The sequence below is a fragment of the Solea solea genome, chromosome 7 (assembly GCF_958295425.1).
Source record: "Solea solea chromosome 7, fSolSol10.1, whole genome shotgun sequence".
Lineage (NCBI taxonomy): Eukaryota > Metazoa > Chordata > Actinopteri > Pleuronectiformes > Soleidae > Solea > Solea solea.
The window spans coordinates 12,247,445-12,268,748 of record NC_081140.1 but is presented as its reverse complement, the minus strand read 5'-3'; the positions used below and the strand labels follow the sequence as shown (position 1 = coordinate 12,268,748).

General features: G+C 39.7%; 2 protein-coding genes across 3 annotated transcripts in view; one reads left to right on the top strand and one right to left on the bottom strand.

Moving 5' to 3' along the window:
* scn4ba (sodium channel, voltage-gated, type IV, beta a) overlaps window positions 1-21,304 on the bottom strand; it is a 204,280-nt gene that overhangs the window by 2,354 nt on the left and 180,622 nt on the right. The gene's annotated exons all lie outside the window — the stretch shown is intronic.
* The window catches only part of megf6 (multiple EGF like domains 6), a 45,463-nt gene that overhangs the window by 2,696 nt on the left and 21,463 nt on the right, over window positions 1-21,304 (top strand). The window contains exons 5-16 of one of the 2 annotated variants that reach the window (XM_058633541.1): window positions 11,898-12,020; window positions 14,681-14,803; window positions 15,772-15,897; window positions 16,311-16,433; window positions 16,994-17,116; window positions 17,354-17,491; window positions 17,644-17,766; window positions 18,126-18,248; window positions 18,385-18,654; window positions 18,769-18,897; window positions 20,497-20,625; window positions 21,175-21,303. In XM_058633541.1, the coding sequence (XP_058489524.1) occupies window positions 11,898-12,020; window positions 14,681-14,803; window positions 15,772-15,897; window positions 16,311-16,433; window positions 16,994-17,116; window positions 17,354-17,491; window positions 17,644-17,766; window positions 18,126-18,248; window positions 18,385-18,654; window positions 18,769-18,897; window positions 20,497-20,625; window positions 21,175-21,303 (1,659 nt within the window). The remainder of the gene's footprint in view (window positions 1-11,897; window positions 12,021-14,680; window positions 14,804-15,771; window positions 15,898-16,310; window positions 16,434-16,993; window positions 17,117-17,353; window positions 17,492-17,643; window positions 17,767-18,125; window positions 18,249-18,384; window positions 18,655-18,768; window positions 18,898-20,496; window positions 20,626-21,174; window position 21,304) is intronic. The other variant, XM_058633542.1, reaches the window with a different exon arrangement.

Below are 21,304 nucleotides of genomic sequence, written 5' to 3'. Positions count from 1 at the left end.
ACTCAGATTAGTGCACACAAACATTTGTGTGTATCAGTAAATATGCATTTTCACTTTTTAGTGAAGAGTTTTGTGAGATCCATTCCATACCATGCATAAATAGTGAGTGTATTATTAGGTGGTCAGATTGTGAACAGCCTTACGTTGGATCTAGCTTCATTAAATAGTCACTCAGCCTTGTCTCTGTCTGTCTCTTGCTATGGTTCAAACTCCTGCTTTCTACATCAAGACGCAAACAGGAGGTAGTTCGTTTTTTTCTTTTTGAAGACCCCTGCAGAGAGAAAGTGGTGACCTGAGGATATTTTGTTCCATCCCCCCCACATGCTTACAAACACACACACTGCAAAGGGTTTCCCATTTGGTTCCTTGACTTTCCTGGGAGGAAGGACCTCCTCTCCATGGGCTGTAAACAGTTCTCTTGCTAAGACATTTCACAGGAACTTGTCTTTGTTTGTGAGAATCAGCACTCCCATCTGTTTGTTTTGACATGGCCTCTTTGCTTTTCACACTCTGAAGTGACAGATTGAGAAGAGATAGAGATATGAGATCTAATCAGATTTGCTCCAGGTTTAACTTTCTTTTCTTTTCTTTTTTTTTTACATCCTGTACTGCAATTCACCTCAGCGAGAACTCACATCATGCTCCTGTTGTAAAGCATTTTTCCTCTTCTCATCTCTTGAGACAGATTTATCCTCACTTTTCTGCCAGAATCATTATGCGAGGAAAGAGTCAGCCAGCTTCCCGTGCTCTGCCAGTTTCCTTCAATGCACCTATCTGCACCAGCAAATTTACTGTATTCACTAAGGAAGGTTTGACAAGAATTAGAGATAGTATTGTACAACATTAACAGTAAGACTTTTGCTCATGGCAGGGTCATGTGGAGGGCAGTAACAATGGTCTGGAATCTCAAGTTCCCTGGCTGTCCTAGAGTTGTTTGTTCCTTAAAGCTGAAGTTGGCGAAAATGCTGCAAAAAGTTTATTATAGAGTTTCATCCGTAGGTTATTAAAAATATTCATGTTTTTGGATCATCGCTCTGTCCTCAGCTCCTCTCATCAGATGAGTACAGACAGTCACAATGTAAATAAGTGACAGACTGCTGAACTCTGCTGTGATTGGTCAATGTCTTTACACCTAAGTACATTAGATTACTCAGATGTGCCTTTTGTTGTAACAGCTAACACAAAGGAACAGTTTAACTTTTTCATGAATAGGTAAATATGTTGATTTGATGAGATCCATTCAATGCTCACATTACTATGGAGAAAAAGTGTCACTCCGATATGCTGCTTTCACACCACAGATTTAGTTGTGAGGCTGAACACACATTACAAAAAAGATGTAAAAGTGTTGTTTCCTCTCAGCCCACTTGCTGTACATTAGACTGAGAGGTAAATGTGGAAATAGTGATAAATAACGGCAACAAAATCCTGCTTGCTCAGCATTTGACTGCTAAAATGTTACAGGAATGCAAGGAATCCAGGGAAACGTATACATTAAATGGTGAGTGCATAGATGTGGAAATCCATGATAGTTCGATCCAGAGCTTTTTGATTCTTTTTGATTCCATAGAAAATAATTTGAAGATTGAGATTAAACTAATTTTACTGATGACGACAATAAACTCAGTCTATCTCCTAATCTTCTAACATTGAGTAATGGCCCTAAAATCTTGATTTATTCCTCGATGGACAGAATATACAGTACGATCAGGTTTGTGTGGATATGAGGTAGATTTCAGTTTACATAACATAACAACCAAGAGAGATGTTGAAACGTGGATCTGTGTGTGCACTCTGAACTACCAGGATAACACTGGGGAACCATTGACATTATTGGATTTGCATTGTGAGCTTTCACATTCCACAATGACAGACTTATAACTGTCCCAGGTTGTGATTCATTCAAGATGGAAACTGAGCAGATACAGCATGGAAGCAGGAATTGGCCTATGTAGGTTTAGTAATACGTTAAAGACAACAGCACCTGCTGTTTGGTCATAAAGATATTTTCACTTTTATTATTATATGATGTTTCCTGCATGTGCAAAAAAAACGTGTATAGTTATTCTGGTGTATATCATGACATGTGCTGCAGTGTGTAAGCATTTGGCATCTCAAACCCAAGTCCGTTTCTGTGCCGTGCTTGATTGATCAGTAGCCTATATGCTGGCCCCATATGCTGAAGCAGCTTTTTCTTGTGAAAGATAAATCCCTCTTTTCGATTTTTTTATTTTTCCAATATAATACAAGTGTGTCAGACAGCTTGAGTGATTACATTTGCCTCAAACACACCAAGGAATACCCTCAGATTATGCTTTGGAAGTGCCTTACTGCTTAATCCTCATCTTGGAGAGGGGCACGTGTGAAGTGATATACTGTAGTTAGAACTGTCCACTTTTGAATGAAGCACCCAAGACACTTGTTAATAGGTGTGAAATTTCTGTTGCTGTCAAAGGGTCAATAAATCAGTTTCGGTAGGTTTCTTTTGACTATCAGTTTGACCTTGATTGAGAGGAGTTATATATATATATATATATATATATATGTATATATGTATATATATATGTATGTATTTAAAAACTTGACTTTCATTGAGGGGGTCTTTAAAAAAACAATCAGGGTCTGGTAATAGTTCAAGCATGAATCCCCTCCCTTTCAGCACCCTCCATCAATTGTAAGCTACTCTTTTTTGGTGTTCCTGCCAATTTGTGGTGCTGGTAGAGCCCACTGTGTGTTGTGGGGGCCAGCCAGCCATCTGCTTCCAATCTCTGATATGAGACACAGGGCAACATCCATAGAAATGTATGTCAGCCACTGACACTGAGGCTATGGTGTTGACACTTTGAGGTGATTAACAGCCCAAGCAGTGCACAGACACTGGAGCCTGTTCTGTCATAGTAACATTTATTCCTGCTTGTGAATGCCACTCTGTCTCACTCTATTAAGCCTTGGACCAGGCTTTGCTTTGGAGACATTGGTGCATGGGTCTGCTTGAAATTAAGAGAGTGCAGGCACATAACAGAGTGAGGACAGAAACCATCTGGTTCTCACTAAAGAAGCCTGGCTGTTTTCAAAGCATGTTGTAGAAGGGTGACTATGGGCTGGGCCAAAGACTGGATCATGTTCTTACGGAGGTTGTAGCAATTTAATAAGACAGTTAATGACGTCATTGGTTATCAGAAATCACATTTATGAAACAGGGGAGGAAGTGGTTCTAAAAGTGAACATTCACATGTTAGCAGCACATCACAAAGGTCAAAACAAAGTCTGATGTGTTGTGGTGTTCTGATATTTATAACCTATTTGTCACTAATACATCCTCTTCTTCTTTGTTTTGCTTTTCCTTTCTCTGTTTTAGCAGACCGTCTGCCTCCATCTTCCCCTATCCCCTGTGTCCTCTTGTGTCCTCTCCTGTTAAACCAACTCTCCTCCTCTGTGGCCTTCCTCTTCCTCTCCTCTGCACATGACCAAACCATCTCAACCTTGCCTCTCTTATTTTATTTTAAAACCATTCAACCTGAGCTGTCCCCAAAAATCATCTCAGCATCTTCAGCTTTGCCACCTCCAGCTCTGCCTTCTGTCTTTTCAGTTTGTGCCACTGATGTAATCCCACCTTCACCTTGAACCCACCTGTTACTCCAGCTGTACACCTCACCACTGTCTCTCTGTCCTCACCTTGCATACCTGACCTCCTCATACAGTAGCACAGTTCCTCTCTTGGCACCCAACCATAAGCTATTTCTAGATCCACAAAGACAGTGCAACACCTTCTGACCCTCAAAGCAAATATCACATATGTAGTACTCTTTCTTGACATGAACCCATACTGCTGCTCATCGATCTTCACATCTTTCCTTGAGATTCAACAACCTTGAGATCAACTTTCCAATATCCTCATGGTGTGGCTGATCAATTTGTCACTAATACATAAACAAGCTAATTCAGCACCAAAAACATCATCTCTTTGGACATTCAGCAAAATTAGAGCATTAGTGTCCATCGCTTGGTCTTTCTGATTGGCTGATTATTTTGTGTCTGAGATGTGGTGCCAACTACATTTATGGATTGTAGCTTGGCAAATGGTGATGGTCATGTGACTTTGAAAAAAGCTGAACTGGCAGCCAAATGCAGACTAAAATATCAGGTTTCTGTTGTTAACAAAGTTTAAATGAAGATAAAGAAAGAACTGACATTACTCCAAATGGGCCATGATGGGGACAATGGATATGACTTTGAACAATTCTTTGTTTTATTAAAATAGCACTTAGATCTACTTTATGTAAAAGACCCACAACAGAACCTTGAAGAATTTTTATAACTGAATAAAAAGTGCTGTGGACATGCATTTTCATCAGTATTTTTCTTAGTAACACTCTGTAGAATGACTTGGAAATCAGATCAAAATATTAAATTTCTCCCTCAAAAAAAGTGAAATGAGTAGCTGAGTATATCCTCCATCCACTGTCTACCACTTTTTCCTCCTCACATAATGGTTGCGGGTCACTAGAGCCAATCCGAGCTGACACAGGTCAAAAGGTCGCCAGTCCATCACAGGGCAAACACACATAGACAAACAACCATTCACTCTCACACCTACAGGCAATTTAGAGTGTTCAATTAACGTCCGCATTGGATTGTGTGAGAAAACTGAAGTACCCGGAGAAAACCTACACACGCATGGGGAGAACATGCAAACTCCATGCAGAAGGCCCTTGTTCTGACTGGATCCTGAATCCTTAAGCAATCTAAACCTAGAGTAAGGTAGCAGAGCCACGCGTAGCTTAATTCTTCAGGGTTGTTAGTATGTAGAGGGAAGGAGGTGAATAAAAAAAGATGCTGACTCAGGACATTCATTTTTGTGGCTCCAAAATATTGGCATCTTGAGAAAATGTGAACATCTTGAGAAAATGTGAACATCTTGAGAAAAAATGATCCTCAGTGTCCTCAGCTGTAAGCTATAGATGTCCTCATCCTGAGGTTCATCTGTTTTCTTCCATCACTTGTCTTTTGGCACTAAAACACAATACATCAGACAGAAGGGATTCATTTTAGTGGTATGGCTTCTCTGGCAATGAACCTTATCAAGAGAGCTGGTGAAAGAATTAGTCAAAGTGGAAAGAAACTATAGTGGAAACTGTATTTTCTTTTCGTCTGTGAAGGTTCTCAGTCATCATTTTCTTCTGGAAGTTATTAAGCACAAAGATGCAGTCAAGTCAAACAAAAACACAGCTTAAGAAAAGTAAACACATCTAGACCTAGATTTAATTTGGTACAAATCTGTGATGTCAACCTCAGTTCCTTCATAAACAACAAAAAGTTCAGGTGCTAGCAGCTCCTGTGGTTTTCCTCACACCTTCAGGGAACAGTGGTGTCTTACAGATTTCAGTTATGAACATTAAGTTTCAGCTCCTGAGTAACAGGAGCCTCTGGAAGGAATAGTTCTACTAATATGTCTTTGACTGTGAGATGAAAAAGACACTTTTTTTATAAAAACATATCAACGATAAATAAATGTCAATAAACATGGTGGAGATATAATCTCATTTGCAATAACATTTGTATAACACTGTTAAATACTGGACACCGATATTAAGACCTAGTTTACAGATTAAAGTGCTTACACTGTGTCAAAAGTGTGCAGCAGAGTAAAGATATGACGGGAACCATATGGTTGTAATGAGAGCAAGGTTTTATTGCTTGTCTTGGTCAAGTTTCAAAGATTTATTTAACCAGAATTTGCTACCCACTAAAGGTGCTGAATTGTTTTAAGGTGTGGATGTCATGAGATTTTTTTTTTTATTAAGAAGTAGAGCAGACCTCATGATTTCCTTTGACAGCATGGTCTTTGCTTTGGCGAACAGCTCTCATGCTCTTCATGAAAAACTACATAAGCAATGCAAAGTCTTCAGAGATTAACGGATCCCTTTATATTTGGCATGTTATATTAACTCCTTCACAGAGCAATCACTTCTACTCTAACTGGCGTGAGAACACTTTCATTTTAAACATTTTGAACATTTTAAATGCATTACTTTAGGTAATCAACCTGTAGCCTATACCATGATGATAAGCTCTTAAAGCCATTAGTGCTTTTGGTAGAACACTTTTCGGTAATGATTGTTCAAGAACCCATGAAACAAGAGTGATAACTCTTTTACTTAAGGAATAGGACAGGAATAAAAACAAGCTTCTGCCCTACAAGAAAAAGTAAAGATAATTCAAGTGCTAACTTTTCCTCTGTGTGGATTTAAAAGGCTTATTATATTAAAATGGGTTTTTATTCTAAGAAAACCTGCTGTTATTAATTAAAATAACAGTGAATGCATCACGCTATCAGTATGAACAGATTATCTATGCTAGAAATGTGAGCGCATATGAACAAAGCATCTAAACTATAGAATTGTTTTGAGTTATTCCTTCTGTATAATAGCTAGTGCAGTACATGATGAATGTGTGCCTGTTTTTTTTTTTTTTTTTTAAACTATTATCTCTTGCTTTTCTCATCCAAACACTCAGCACTGCACAGACTGGTGCCTGAACTACCAAACCCGTCAAATTATGTGCAATTACAGTCCTTATCAGACAAACAGAAGGCTGAATGTGACATTTATTTCTAATAATAGTGATTTAACAGGCTTGCACAGCTATCTATGACAATAGCACTGAACCTGTGTAACTTATACTTGTTGCATTGGACTGACTCACCGGTAAAAGCTGTTTTATAGTTTATTCAGTTTCATTGGCATTTTCTTACAAAACAGTCGTCGTTAACATAAATCATGCTTAATTTTTGTCCGTGAAATCAGCTCAGCAAATCTTTTTTTTTAATGCATTGTGATGCCAGTTAGAACATAATGAATATAAATCCAAGGCCACGTTTCATCCTCTCTGAGACATCTTCTGTCCTGTGTGTTGGAGAACTGAACAGGGATGGCTTTCCCAGATGTGGAGGGATTTAATGGAGATAGGGCACACAATAAAAATGTGACCTTTCTAGGCAGGTTTGCAGTTTTATTTTTTTATAACTCGATATTATTTTTATACTGTATGTTGTATCCACAGAGTGAACGTGCAACCGTTCTGTATGACTCTAATCATGTTCGAAAATGAATGAAATTGCTTTCAAACTATATATAAAAGGAGAGATAAGAATCATGTGCAGTGACATCAAAAATATTTTGCAGTTTTAAACTATAGAGTCTATGAAAATTCTTATTATGTTCCAGCATAAATGATGTGATCAGCAGACAAAATCTGAAACATGTGAGCTGCTTTAAGCCCTAAGCCTATTTTGTAGGTCTCTCCTTAAAAAATAGCACACTCATAATCTGCAACCACAAGGTCTATTTGAATACTTTGGGTGTCATAGTAAAGGGAACACTGAGATTTGTTCAGTTGTGTAACTGGTGAAGAGTAAATGAAGATGGCACACAACAAAAATGAAAAAAAAAATCATACTTCATACAAAAAGCACTTTCAGGATGAGTATCTCTTTGGAATGATGCAGCTGCAATATGTGAACATCATCTCTGCAAAGTTTGACTTTGATCATGTGAAGCAAAACATAATTAGAGAGGTTTTAGTACAGAAAGTACAGACGAGGTCTCATTTGGCACATTTTGGCACCGGCTGTGCCATTTGTATTTTATCATGTATAAAACTACAATAGCTGCAATATAGTTCTACAGGGCAAAAGGTCATAAATCATTTGTGCTTGCAAATTATATTAATAAGTGCAGCACTGATGATGAGGAAAAAGAAATTGATTGTGCAAAGCAAATGGGAGCCGGAACAGTGGAACAGGTGGATCATCTCAGCATTGAATAATTACAGCAATGTTTTTACAGGTTCATGAGCTCACCTTCCTTTAACAGTCTTTGTGATCTTCAAAAGCACAATCAAAAAATGTTTCCTGTTATGACCGTTTACATTTACCGTTTACCATTCATCTATCTTTGTTGAGCACATGCAGCAGTATCAAATATTTTGCCTGCTTTTGGTCAAATGTCACTTCTGGTGAAATCAAAAGGCGAAACAAAATGTTTCCCAGCCACAGTAATAGAGGGAGACAAGTTATTATTACTTCTGGTAAGTTGCATTCTTTTGCTGTGTCCGTTTGTTACAATAGAAATGTGGGAATGTAGACTTGGAGAATGTAGGAAATACAAATTAACTGTGCCAGAGATTCAAATTCCACCTCTCCTGGAAGAGGCATGAAATCACTTAAGATTGAAGTATCACTTACAACCACTGAGGTCTGAGAACTAAAGCTACCACATTCATTGAACAGGCTATGAAATGCGACTGAGGCCTGCTGATTCAGTTATTGATTCTGACTTTCTTTGTCTAATGTTTTTAACATTAGTGGCGTGGACACAGAGTTTGACATTTGTTGATTTATGTCATGTCCTTGTACTTGAAATGTTTTTTTAGAGGGAGGAAGAGTGTTGGTCTTTGGAGAGATTGGAAAGGGGCAGTACTGTACTGAGAGGACAAGTAATGTTAATAACACCTAATGAGAGAAGCTGGAATTGGGTCTCGGTGCTGATGTCTGCCTGCCGAGAACATCAGAGCGCTCAAGCAGCTGTGTGTTCTCTCCATTGCTTGATGGGAAACTATTATCACCTCTACTCATAAACCAACTTGGGACCAACACTTTGCAGTTGATGGTTAATGCATACATTGTATATGAATATGATTCATTGATGTGCTAATATTAAGAGCACTATTTTAGTCTATGTTGACCAGAATGACCTTGATAGTGGTGGAGAAAGATAATCTGCACCATATGTCGAGGTTTAGGGTTTTTTCAAAAATGTTTAAAAGAACGATTCTGTGTTGAGATAAGAGGTATGTGCTGTCTGACCTGGCAGTCCATCAGTGGAATGATGATTGATTGTACAGCTTTTTGTACCATCAGAGATTCAGATTCAGGTCACATGAGGGGGGTCAGTAATGGTACACATGGACAATGTCAAGGAAAATGCTGCAGGTGTTTGGGTAATCAGGAGTTAAAGGGAATCCTGTCGTGCAGGACAGTTACAGCTTTTCATAACATAAGTATGTGTTGCTTATATATGTTGTGTGAACACTATGTAGATGTTGCCTTACTATGCAAAGTGACTTCAGATTGATATATGTGACCAATATTAAGTGTTAGGTTAGTTTCTGTCAGGTTTTAATGCTGTTGTCATACATGGAATGTATAAACTATACTTGACACAGAGAATCCTGAGGCAAGTTTTCCCCAAACAACTGCTGAAGGGATAAACATGGATAAACAAGGTGCATTGCACAAGACAGTGAATGTCAGGCACTTAAAGCTCAATATTTTCTCTCTGAATAATAAAGGGAAGCACACATCACTGAAGCAGAGACTTGAGCCAAGGGTTAGCGAGCAAGTCAGGGGAAAAGGCAGAGGAAGTGCTGCAAAAATTCCCCAGTTCCCCTTACTTCCTAAGATTTTGTGTACGTAACTTTGATGAGACAGCAGGTTGACAGCAGGGTTTTATTCACTAACTTGTTTTGACCATATATTGACTTTTCAGAAATTGTATTTTTGAATTGCAAACATTCACATGTGCATCCAAATGTATGACGTCTGAACCTATGCAGAAATCTTAATGCCAACATGTACCAGGAGTATTGTTCAGAAAGTTAGACAGGATGTTTCTCATGAATGAAATTCTCTAGTGTTGTGTGGGGGTCACAGTTAATCAGATTATGTCTGATTTCTGCTAAGCTCTGAGGTGAGGCATGACTCTGCATGAGGGGAAGTTTTAACCTTGTGGACCATCTGGAAGTATTATGTACAATGGTGAGAATAATAGAATGATTCCCACTAAACCTAAGATCAGAGTTTGGATTTAGCACTTGACCCCCAAAAAATAATTGTGCACTCACCACCATATTGTGTGTGCCTTCAATGGTCCTGGTAAATATGCTAACAGAACTATGAATAAATGGATAAAGCTATTGGAAAGAAAAGTGGAAATCCTTTTTGCTTCATCCCTCTTTTGCCAAGGAGATTTTTTTCAAGGTCTGAAAATGCCATAAAAGTCATTGCATATGTCCTCAAAAAGTGTGCAAATACCATGTGGACGCGTCTATACTTTGTCTTCAAAGCAAATCTATCTAGCAAAACTCACACAGCACCGTGAAACTGTCTACTACTACCTTGTGATTTCTACCAGTGAAAAGTAATGACTGCTTAACTAAACATCTGTTTTATGCTTTTAAAAAGCTTTATTCTTCACTCCCTCCCATTTGATTGTTGGACAAACCAGTAAGGTATTTTTGGCTGCATTTCTTAGGTGTCAGCAGTGCTGTCGCTAAATATTTAATATTGAGATTTTAGACCTTTCCCTGGTAATAGTTGGAGATTAACCTATGTTTTTGGGTTAGGGTTTTGTACTGATCTACAGTTCGGCATTGTTCGGCTTGATTCTTGTAACGGACGTCTCTTCCTGTGATGGCACTCAGTGGCCGGCCAGGCTCATGTCACCTCCAATGAGATAATAAAGTGTACAACAGAATTGTTTCTCTGAGGCCATGCTGCCAGTTACGTATCCTTTGCTGAGGTAAACAAAATACATTGAGACAAATGTGCCTATTACTTTTACAGTCTTTAAGAGTTGGACGCTACACCACAAACAAAGCGTGTCTATAACCAGATGACCCAGACAACCCTGCCTGCCCTTAGAAACTAAGTGTGGGTGTGGCCTAACCAAAAAATATGGCGACCCATCCTTAGTTTCTGAGGTCCTGCAGAATTCCACCCAAGCCAAAATTACAAAACGTAACATAGCTGAAACCATATTATTTCTCTTCAATACTTACTTACTGTGTGACAGAGACGTGTTTCCTTTGGGATTGTTTCCTTCAGTTTTCCTTTCTTGTGGTTTAGTTCACCTATAAAAAGAAACACATTTGTATCACTTCACAAGACGCAGAACATTCATGTGGTTTAAATCACTTCAGCAAACTAATGTACTTTGGATCATATCTATTACAATGATCTGGATAGATAATCCATAATGCATCTGGAGACAGTTCTGTCCAAATGGACTGTTATGTGCACTTATCAAGCAGTATCGCTCACATTTATAGATAGTCACATACTTGTGTGTTTATTATCGATGTGTTTTTTTTTGTACATAAAGGTATGGAGACAGGAACATCAGACATTGTTAGCATTTGCCTGTGTGTGTGCTTTAAAGTAGCATTTGCATATACTTTAACACCAGGGGATTCAGGGAATGGTACATTCTTAAAAAATCCTTTGTTTACTGTTGAAAGGGCTATATACAGTAGGTAGTGGCATTTGCCATGATTTTAAATGCAGATCTTGTTGTCATGTGCTCTCAATTTACACAAACAAGCTGCCGGACTTAACCTTGCCTCTTTCTATCTTCTACCGCTTTCTTAACAAATTGTTTCTCCAAATTGTGCTTCTGAAATTTCCTGTCCTTAAGATAAACAGCTGAGAGTTTCCATTAAATCCTTTAACAGATGGGGACAAAACACTAATAACTTTTCCTTTCCTTTCTTCTCTGTTACCTTCCTGCTTGATAGGGGGTCTTCATGCAGTGCGATGCATTTTTCTGTCACCATCATGAAAAAAAACGGGAGCAGTGTAATCAGTTGGATCAGGATAAAAAAAAAAAAAACATGTTACACTTCTGTACTTCTGAGTCATGTTTCAACCATGATCGTGACTTACTTAGATATCAAGTGAGATGAAGTAAGTAAAGTTGTTTTCATTTCTGCTTAAACAAAGCAGGAGAGACCCCTGCAAAGAGCAGGGATGTTTTGCTGGAACAATGAAATTAGCTGCAGACTTGTGTGGAACACTGCATTATGGTAGTAAAACTGGCCTTTTGTTCCTTGTCTTTCAGATGTTAATGAATGTGAAGTGGATGAAGGCGGCTGTGAGGGCTACTGTTGCAACACTATTGGCAGCTATTACTGCAAGTGTCCTGAGGGCAGTAGACTTGGGCCAGATGGCAAGACATGTCCCGGTAAGACTGAAATCTGGACGTTAAGCAGACTGTAGCAGGCTCTCTGCTTAGCCGAGGCCTCTTGAATTGTTTTATGAATGGATACTTCTTTCCGCCAGCTCAAACTGCAAATTAATTTATTTGATGTTGAAAATGCCTGTTTTATTCTCACACCAGAATGAAAGTAAACCCCAAGGTAATGCATATTTGGCTGAAAGGTGCTCATGCGTTTTTCCACCTCAATTAACAGCCTCCTTCTTCTTTTTTGGTGCTTTACTGCAGTTGGCATCCATTCTGTTACATCACTGCCTCCCTTTTCCCTTTCCTTTGCTCACCTTAGCTATGATTAATAGCCTTAACCTTGTCTGCCTCTGATTGGCTCATGCTTTTTCCCCCTCATTATTTTGTTTACAAAATAAAACTTTCTATCGCTTAATGTTTCAAGAGAGAAAGAATATAAAATATTTTCTTAAATTGTATAATTTTAGAGTAACATTAGTCCGTTGATTGCCATCTATATTCTTGATACATATATTCATGTATGTTTATACTGTGTGGATTCGATTTATTCCATTAGCCTCTATGTATGTTTTTGCAGAAATATTTCGCTCATTCATGTTAAACCCACTAACCTAGTAGGTTGACCTACTAGTGACCTACTTAACTGTCTAGACTAAAGGCTGTAAAGGGCTAAACCAAACACACAGCCATGCAGCACAGCCTTATATGGCATGCATTCACACTTTGACTCTCTCATCTGACTGAATTATGCTGAGCTAGTGTTGGGCAATCAGGACCATTTGCTTCTTGACAGATGCCGGTGTGAACTCATCACCCTGACCATTAGCTTTTAACACAGGATATTGTCACTCCATAATAATTCACAATGTGGAAATGGAAAGATAAGTGAGATCACTAAGAGATTCAATCTTAGGGTCCATTGAAAGAAAAAACATACACAGATTTAAATTCCTGCTGAGCCTCAGATCCCCTGTTGTTCTTTGGTAAATTTAGTTCCAGTTTCTGTTCTCCTGCAGACCACCTGTTGATTTTTTTTCCCTTTCACCAGTGTTTCATCTGCTGCTTTGTCTTGTTGTAGTTGCTAGTTCAGCAGCTCTGCACCATTCAGAACCAATGCCTCTCGACCTCCGACACCACCACCACCACCACCGCCGCCGCTCCTGCCCCCGCTGCCACCCACTGGTTCAAGGCAGCCATTATGTCTCCCACTGAAATCCTCTCACATGAGGAGACCAATAAGTCTAATAACCTTGACAAAGCTTGTCATAGCACTATTGTTTCTTGTATGAAAGGATTCTTCACATTCTTCCGAGGTGTAGTGATTATTTATTTCAACACTAAGAGATCTTCCAAATAAATTGGGCATATTGATGTGAGTTCCTTTAACCCGATCACACTAATCTACGTGGAGGGTATGAAAGGATTATTTTACTAATAAGTAAAAGTGTAGTAGCTCCTGTTATTGGACACAAACTGATTAAAATAGTCTTGAGATCATTTTTAAGGGGGCTGTTCCCATGGATCTGCCATGAGAATTGAGAGTTTACACACACAAGTGTGTGAAAATTATATCACAACTTTTGCAGTAGCTGGTGAGCGATTTGACAATTGTTGGCCCAAACGTTGTGCTGCGTGCTCAAATAAACCGAACCACATGTTCTTATATATTAAAAAAAGAAAGAAAAGAAACTACAACACCATTTTCTCCCACACATCTATGGTCTAATCACTGGGGCCAAAAAAGTCCCTGGGAATCAGAAAAGAGGGTGTGTGATGTGTTGTCCAGATGTGTAGTAAAGTCCAATTGTCCGTGCGTTAGCTGCTCAGGTACTTTGTCTTCTTGACTTGCGTCTGTCTCCGAAGAACATGAGCCTCAATTTGACACATGCAGACATGTGGACCCTGCAGGAGAACTCACTCTTCCCTGTGCAGGAAACAAATTGATTACATGCATGCTACTGCACAAGAACGTCGTGAGCCGTTCATCATTCCCTCTGAAGGCACTAACCATGTATATGCTGTATTTTCCTTGAGGAGTGGGAGCACACGCAGGGTCAGTGTGGGTTTACAGTTTGCTCCTGAAGCAAATGAAGAGTTTGTGTCTTGCTCAAGGTCACGTTGATGCATTGGCTGCTATGGAACAAATGAATCAATTGTACTGTGTGTGTAGTGGTCAAAAATAGGTTTTAGTAAAGTTAAAACAGAAGACATATGAGAGCTGCTAAAACTTCTTTCAAATCTGCAGTCCTAAAGTGTGTTCATTTCTGTGGATAATTCTTTTGTTTACCACAAATGAAACTAAAATATATAATGAATGTCTTGTTTTTAAAATGGTGTCAATTATGCTATGTTCTTACCTAGCATCCTTGAGGTAGACTGACATTCTCTGATCTTTACTGACACATGCTTCGTGTCATGTGATATTTCTTTTGTGACTGAGCAGTGTTCTTGATGCATTCTTGCTGGTTGTGCATTGCTATTCGTACAGATGAGCTCAAACCGTTCACTCAACACTTCCTAATTCTGTATATGTCACATTTTCTGTCTCTACCTTGCCTCCCGCATTCTTCCTTTCACCCTAACCGGCTGAGGCAGATGGCTGCACATTTTTGTATTTTAACTTCCTTGAGATACTGAATTGAACTTATCTGTTTCTTTAGACATAAACGAATGTGAGGAGTTCAATGGAGGCTGCCAACAAACGTGTGTCAACGTACCAGGCTCTTATTATTGTGAGTGCAGCGAAGGCTTCCGTATGCACGCTGACGGTCGGACATGCATTGGTAAGTACGTTTTTCCTGCATCATATCACATCATATAACAGTTTCGCTTGACAGGCTTCAAAACTGGCAGGTGACTTATTAAGGGCACCATTGTGTGCAGTGTTGACTTTGTAACGTCAAAGTCAACACTGCACAGGTACCACACTACTATTATTGATTGGTTCCAAACAGGCCTTTAATAAACCAGAGGAATAACAGCTAAACTGCATTCAAAACAACAGGCAACACTGGTCAGATCTACTTGTCCCTAAAGAGTTCCATTTTGATGAGAAATACACTCAATTAGGGTAAATTCTGTTTTTATCATTAAGATCTGTCTCCTCTAAGCTTAACCATAACCCAATTACACGAATGGGGAATCTGGAGTCTGGCCCCTGTTGGTCCTCAGAAGACTTCATTCACACATTGTTGTTTGTTTACAGTAATACTAAAACAAAGGGATGTACTTCTCCGATAAACCCCAATGTCCCCAGTCCCAGTGAAACATATGATGTCTCCCTTGTATCTTTTAGTTGAATTGCTCCTATTGCCGACTGTAGATTTTTGATAATGGACAGGGATGAAGGTAGAAGGGAGAGCTGAAGTCTGCTGAAGTCATCAGGGTTAAAAGGTAGCCATTCTCTCAGTTTTACAGCCGGTCTGTGTCATCATGTCTATGTTTAGCACACCCATAAGGCACTCGGCTGATATTCATATTTGGCACATCATTAAATCACAGGAGAAATGGGATGGAAAGATCATTAGAAAGTAACCAGGAGTACCCACTGGACCAGACTTGAATAGAATTTTCCAGCTTCCAATCTTCAGCCAGGATTTTTTCCGTAATTACATGGCTCCCAGTTTGAGGTGTAAAAGCAGTTGTAAAATGTCGAGGTGTAAAACCTGTTGCCAACAAATTGAAAGATCTGTCACCTTTTCTAACAAGTCCATCTTAAGCTGTGTGTTTCTGTGTCTGTTTTGCGTTCAAGCTGTAACTTCTTGCTCAGTATTGAATGGTGGATGTGAGCACAGGTGTGTGGACATGGGGAACAATCACTACAAATGTGAGTGCCGAACGGACTACCGACTGAAGAACGATGGGAGACACTGTGAATGTAAGACATCTCACTTTGCTACATGTTCTTCTCAACATGCTTAAGTATGATGAGAATCTGTAAATCAGATCAAATCAAGCTCAGATTAGGGACATTTTGTGTGCAAGGGAAGACATCAGGAAAGGAATTGAAGAAATACCATTGGAAGGTGTCATTGTGCAGTGAGGACCAGGTGTTCAGGTTCCTCTACTGGGATTTTGTTCGATTGTAAGGGATCTTGAGTGATATAAGCAACCTCGCACTGTTTGGGAAAAAAGTTGCAATACAGCAGAGCCAGATATAGATGTTAGTCTCTTGTTAAAAGTAAAACTGTCCTTCAGAAATAACTGTTGGGTTACAAAGTCACCAGCTGGGTTAACCTCACCTCAGTTTATCTGTACTGCGATTCTGTGTTTGGATTGTGTTTGTGTCAGTGAGGGATCTCTGTGAGGAGAGGAATGGCGGCTGCTCCCAGCTGTGTCTTTCTGAAGATGGCCTGATTCAGTGCAGCTGCCGACCGGGTTTTACTCTGGCTCCAGATGTCAAAAACTGTGAAGGTGAGAAATTGCACACACACACACACACACACACACACACAAAGAGTGAAAAACAAATGAATAAAGACTGTATATATTAAACATATTGTATATCCTGGAATGTGCTACAGTATAATGGAATGACATTTAGGATTTTTCCACAGTAAACCTCCACCTGAGACCCAATGTGCACTAAAGCAAGCCGATTCATCTGATTTGAGATGTTGATTTTTGAAACGCACTGACATTCCTTCTGCTACACCCATGAATGATTAGTGAAACCAGTGTGCAATTAACCTTGACCTTATAGTCTTCCTACGTGAGGAAATACTTGCTTTACTGTTTTGGAATCTCACACATTTAGATATTTTTGAATGACTTTGGATATTATTATACTTGTATATCAGTGTGACAATATGTGTTTGGTGAATTGAACTGTAGTGTCCGAAACTCAGCTCCAAAGAAAGGTATTGTCAATTACATGTTTCTCTTTATCTCAGCCTGAGACTCTAAATACTGAACTCTGAGTGTGTCTTTGTTCTTGTCTTTGTGTCGTCTGTATGTCCGTCTGTCTCTTGCAGACATTGATGAGTGTGGTTCAGGTCATGCCAAGTGCTCCCATGGTTGTGTTAACACACTGGGCTCTTTCACTTGTGTGTGTCATCCAGGATTTGAACTTGGTGCAGACGGCAAACAGTGTTACCGTAAGTGAGGACGGCAGAAACTAAAATTCTAAATTTCTATTCCTTTGTCAACCAAAGCATTTTTTACATGTAGACTAAATATAGATGTGCTACAGCATGATGTGAAAATACTGATGAACCAGAAGCATGAAGACCTTTACATTTTAATTCTCCCTCTTTCTCTCAGATATGTGATATGTGTAGTTCATGCTATCGCCCTTTGGTCAGTTGTTGTGGTTTGGGGCTTTTATCCTCTAGGCATTGAGATGGAGATCATCAACAGTTGTGAGAAGAACAATGGAGGATGCTCTCATCATTGCGAGCACACGACCAATGGTCCCCTTTGCTCCTGCAACCACGGCTTCCAGTTGGACCATGACAGGAAGACCTGTGTAGGTAAGAATACATCACTTCTGTCAGCGACTTTGTTTCCTCTTCTTAGTCTGCTCTATATTTGACTCTTTCATTTATTTCTGACCTTTTTGCTTCCTGTTTCCTTCCTTGTCTTACTGTTGTAACAACCCTGTACCGCCACATTCTCTCCTCAGATAGTGATGAGTGTGTTCATGGGGAATCCTGCTGTAGTCACTTCTGCAGAAACTACCCGGGTGGTTATGAGTGCAGCTGCAGAGCTGGTCACAGTCTACACCCAGATGGCTGTGGCTGTGATGGTAAGAGTGCCGGATTGTTAGCAGATTGCCTGACCTGATGCTTTATAATTGTTTTTGTGTTGTAGCACAGCTGTTCAGAACACACATTCCCAAGGCACATTAACTAAGAGATTGCAGATTTTGTTCTTAAAGCAGAACATTTTGCTTACTGTAGAGCAAACTTAGTAAAAGGTAACACAGAAAGACCTGCTTTAGTGTTTTGGTGAAGAACTTAACTCAAATGAATGCTTTATAGTGAAACAGTGACTTGTGTTGTGTGCAACATTAATCCAGAGGCACTCTTTGAAGTTTGAAGTTTGAAGTGTCCCTTCATTCATGTACTCTCTTAAATGTATAATGTTTGTAATTTCTTCTCTTAGACATTGACGAGTGCCTAACCGAGACTTCAGGCTGCGAACACTTCTGTGTCAACGCCCTGGGAACATACGAGTGCTTTTGTCGACTGGGCTTCCGCTTGGATGAGGACCAGCACTCGTGCCTCTGTGAGTGACAGTTGTGTTATAGTTATTCCTCGGCAGCATACGCTCCATCTCACTGCAAAACAGACGTATGGCAAATTGCAATTTTAAAAGGAAATCTCTTTTGTCATGACCCTAACCTTGCACTGGATGTGTTTAGCTCTGTATGGCAGAGAACTGGATGAAGACGAAGATGAGGAGGAGGAGGAGGGGGAAGAGGAAGAAGAAGAGGAAGACCAGCTGGAAGTTCACAGATTGCCTGACCTGCTATTCCGCAATGCCCCTCAGCTCCTGCAGTACACGGCGGCCTTGCACTACCGTTTTGAAAATGACGACGATGATGATGACGACAGTGATCGTGGTGACGATGAAAAACCAATGGAGATTCAGAGAGACCGCAGGGGAGAACTACGGCTGGACAGCCACATAGGTACGGTGCAAGTGATGAGACTGAGATGTTCACGCGGCGAGGACATCTAAATGTTATTTTATTGTTATTCATATAAAAAGAAAAGCAATTGATTAATTTTCGGGTGTTTTCCAGTATGTCTAGGTGGCTCGTTTGGGGATGACTGCAGTATGAGCTGTGAAGACTGTGTAAATGGAGTTTGCAGTGAAGACAACGATCGATGTCAGTGTTCACCTGGGTGGATGGGGGTCATATGCAACAAGAGTAAGTCTAGTCTGTATATTATTTATACATCCCCAAATTCCTGAGAAATTCTGTAGCATTCAAATATAAGCATTTTATTTTTCATAAATATCCACATACTTAAAATAGATTTTCCTCCAGGGTGTTTTGTGACTATTTAAAGTACACAGGGTAGCATACCTGTTTTTTCCCATAGGATGTTGCCTCCATGCTGCGGTCTAGATGTAAAATTGAGGAGCTCCTAGTGTGCATCGATCCAGAGCCATGTATCAAAACCTGTCGGTTCATCTGCGTAGGAGGCTGGGTTGTTTATGGGACACAAGAGCACAAAATGAATCAATCTGTCTGCTACTGGAGCAAGGCCAAGGCCCACAGCAAGAGTATAGCCTGAGGCCAAGGATGTCCACTGCTGGGTTAGAAAGCAAATCTCCATTGTTCTCATCCAGTGCTATGATTAATGACTGTCTTTGCTCTGAACCTGAATCAGGCTGGTAATCATAAGAGGAAAGCCACTTGGGATAAGTCTGCTAGAAGCAATCTGTCACATTTAGAAACACGCACCTGAGGTGGCAGTGTTCCGATGCAGCGCCCTAAAGGTGATGTGTCTGGACATGGGTAGCATTTTCAGGAGTAGATGTCTCATTTTTCTACCTCAAGCACAGATGTGGGAAATGCTACAGAAGGTAATTACTAAATCCATAAAAAACAGTGTGAACAAATCAATGGTGATACTTTGAAAATACATTTTTTACTACTTTGTCTTACATGACTTAAAAAACTTCATGAAATGATGAATCTGTTAACACAAAAAGTTAATATGCTGTCTGTAGAAGCGTAAACTGCATTACCATATGTGGTCTTTTAGCCCGTTTTGTGCAAATATCAGTAGGAAAATTGGAAAATCTTTAAAAACAATAAGGGATTTCTGATTTTCTTACTGATATGTAACTTTCTCCGTCTTTATGTTCTTCATGCTCAAGCAGATATTGTGGTTTTTCACTTGATTTGTTTATTCATGCCATCAAATCCTAGCAGTAACACAACAACGTTTCACTTTGTTTTAATGCAGTATGTTCTGCAAGTTGCCCAAACATCCCAGTATCAACTCTCTAATGCTGCAAATTTTTCAGTTCTTCTTCTTCTTTGGTTATAATTCTATCTGTTGGCTACACATCAGGTAAACTAATATAACACTTTCTTATACTACAAAAAGCCTCTGTTGAGAAACAACGATTACTCCAATAGACTAAGCCATGTCTATTGCATTTTCAGTGTCTGTCTGATGTAATTATTACAATAGTTACCTCCATGGGGTATTTGAACTGGCTTATCTTCCCTTGGAGTGACATAAACCTGCTGTGTGACATGGGATTTAAGACCACATTAACTTGAAGGATTGTAACACATCTTAAACTGCCCTAATGGTTCATGTTGTAATTTCTTAAACGGCTCAAGGGATTAAGTGTGTTAGGAGAGCACACGCTTAGAGGAAGACAGGTTGAGGTGGAGGTGTTGAATGATTCCTTAATGATACTGACATTAAGGTGTCAGAGCTCTTTTCTCATAGGCCCCATCTCTTCTCTTCTCTCTCTCTCTCTCTCTCTCTCTCTCTCCATCCAGCTTGTCCACAGGGAACCTACGGGCAGGCCTGTAACAGCCTGTGTCGCTGCCAAAATGGAGGCTTGTGTGACCCTGTGACTGGGAAGTGTTTGTGTCCCCCAGGGGTACAAGGTTTTTTCTGCGAGGATGGTTTGTATTCACACACACACACTTAAATCACACCTTCATTAACACAGGTGTTAATATAACGACCAGTCCAGATGTCAGTGGGTCCAAACAACTTGTGCAATTTGGGTTTATGTAACCTCTATGTATTTGAGTAACCTCTACGAGCCTAAATTGACTTGTGTATTTTGCTACAAAGAAAAAAAGAACATTAAAAAAGGAAGCATATTCCGTCATTCAGTGAGGTTGTGTTTTTGGCTGGGTTTGTCTGTCTATTAGCAGCATAACTCAAAAAGTAAACAGCCCAGGAATGAATTTAGTGCATTTTGGTGGTAATGTGGAGCGGCAGTCATGGTTTATTAATACAATATTAACCTCTCTTACCTAATAAAATCATCTCATCTCCTACTACATACACCGTTTTTTCAGAGTCCTGCCCTAAGGCTAGGAACAATGTCATATTTTAAATTTTTCAAGTTTTGAATTCTACATTTATTGTTCTTAATGTTGATCTTCGTTTTTAGTTCATCAATCAAAGCTGCCCTTCTTTTCTGGCATCATTCATGTTCACAGGTTGCCCAAGAGGACATTTTGGGAGGGACTGCAGAAGAAAGTGTAATTGTCCAAACAATGGACATTGCCATCGTGTGTATGGAGCCTGCCTGTGTTCACCCGGTTTATATGGTCGTTTCTGCCACTTGCG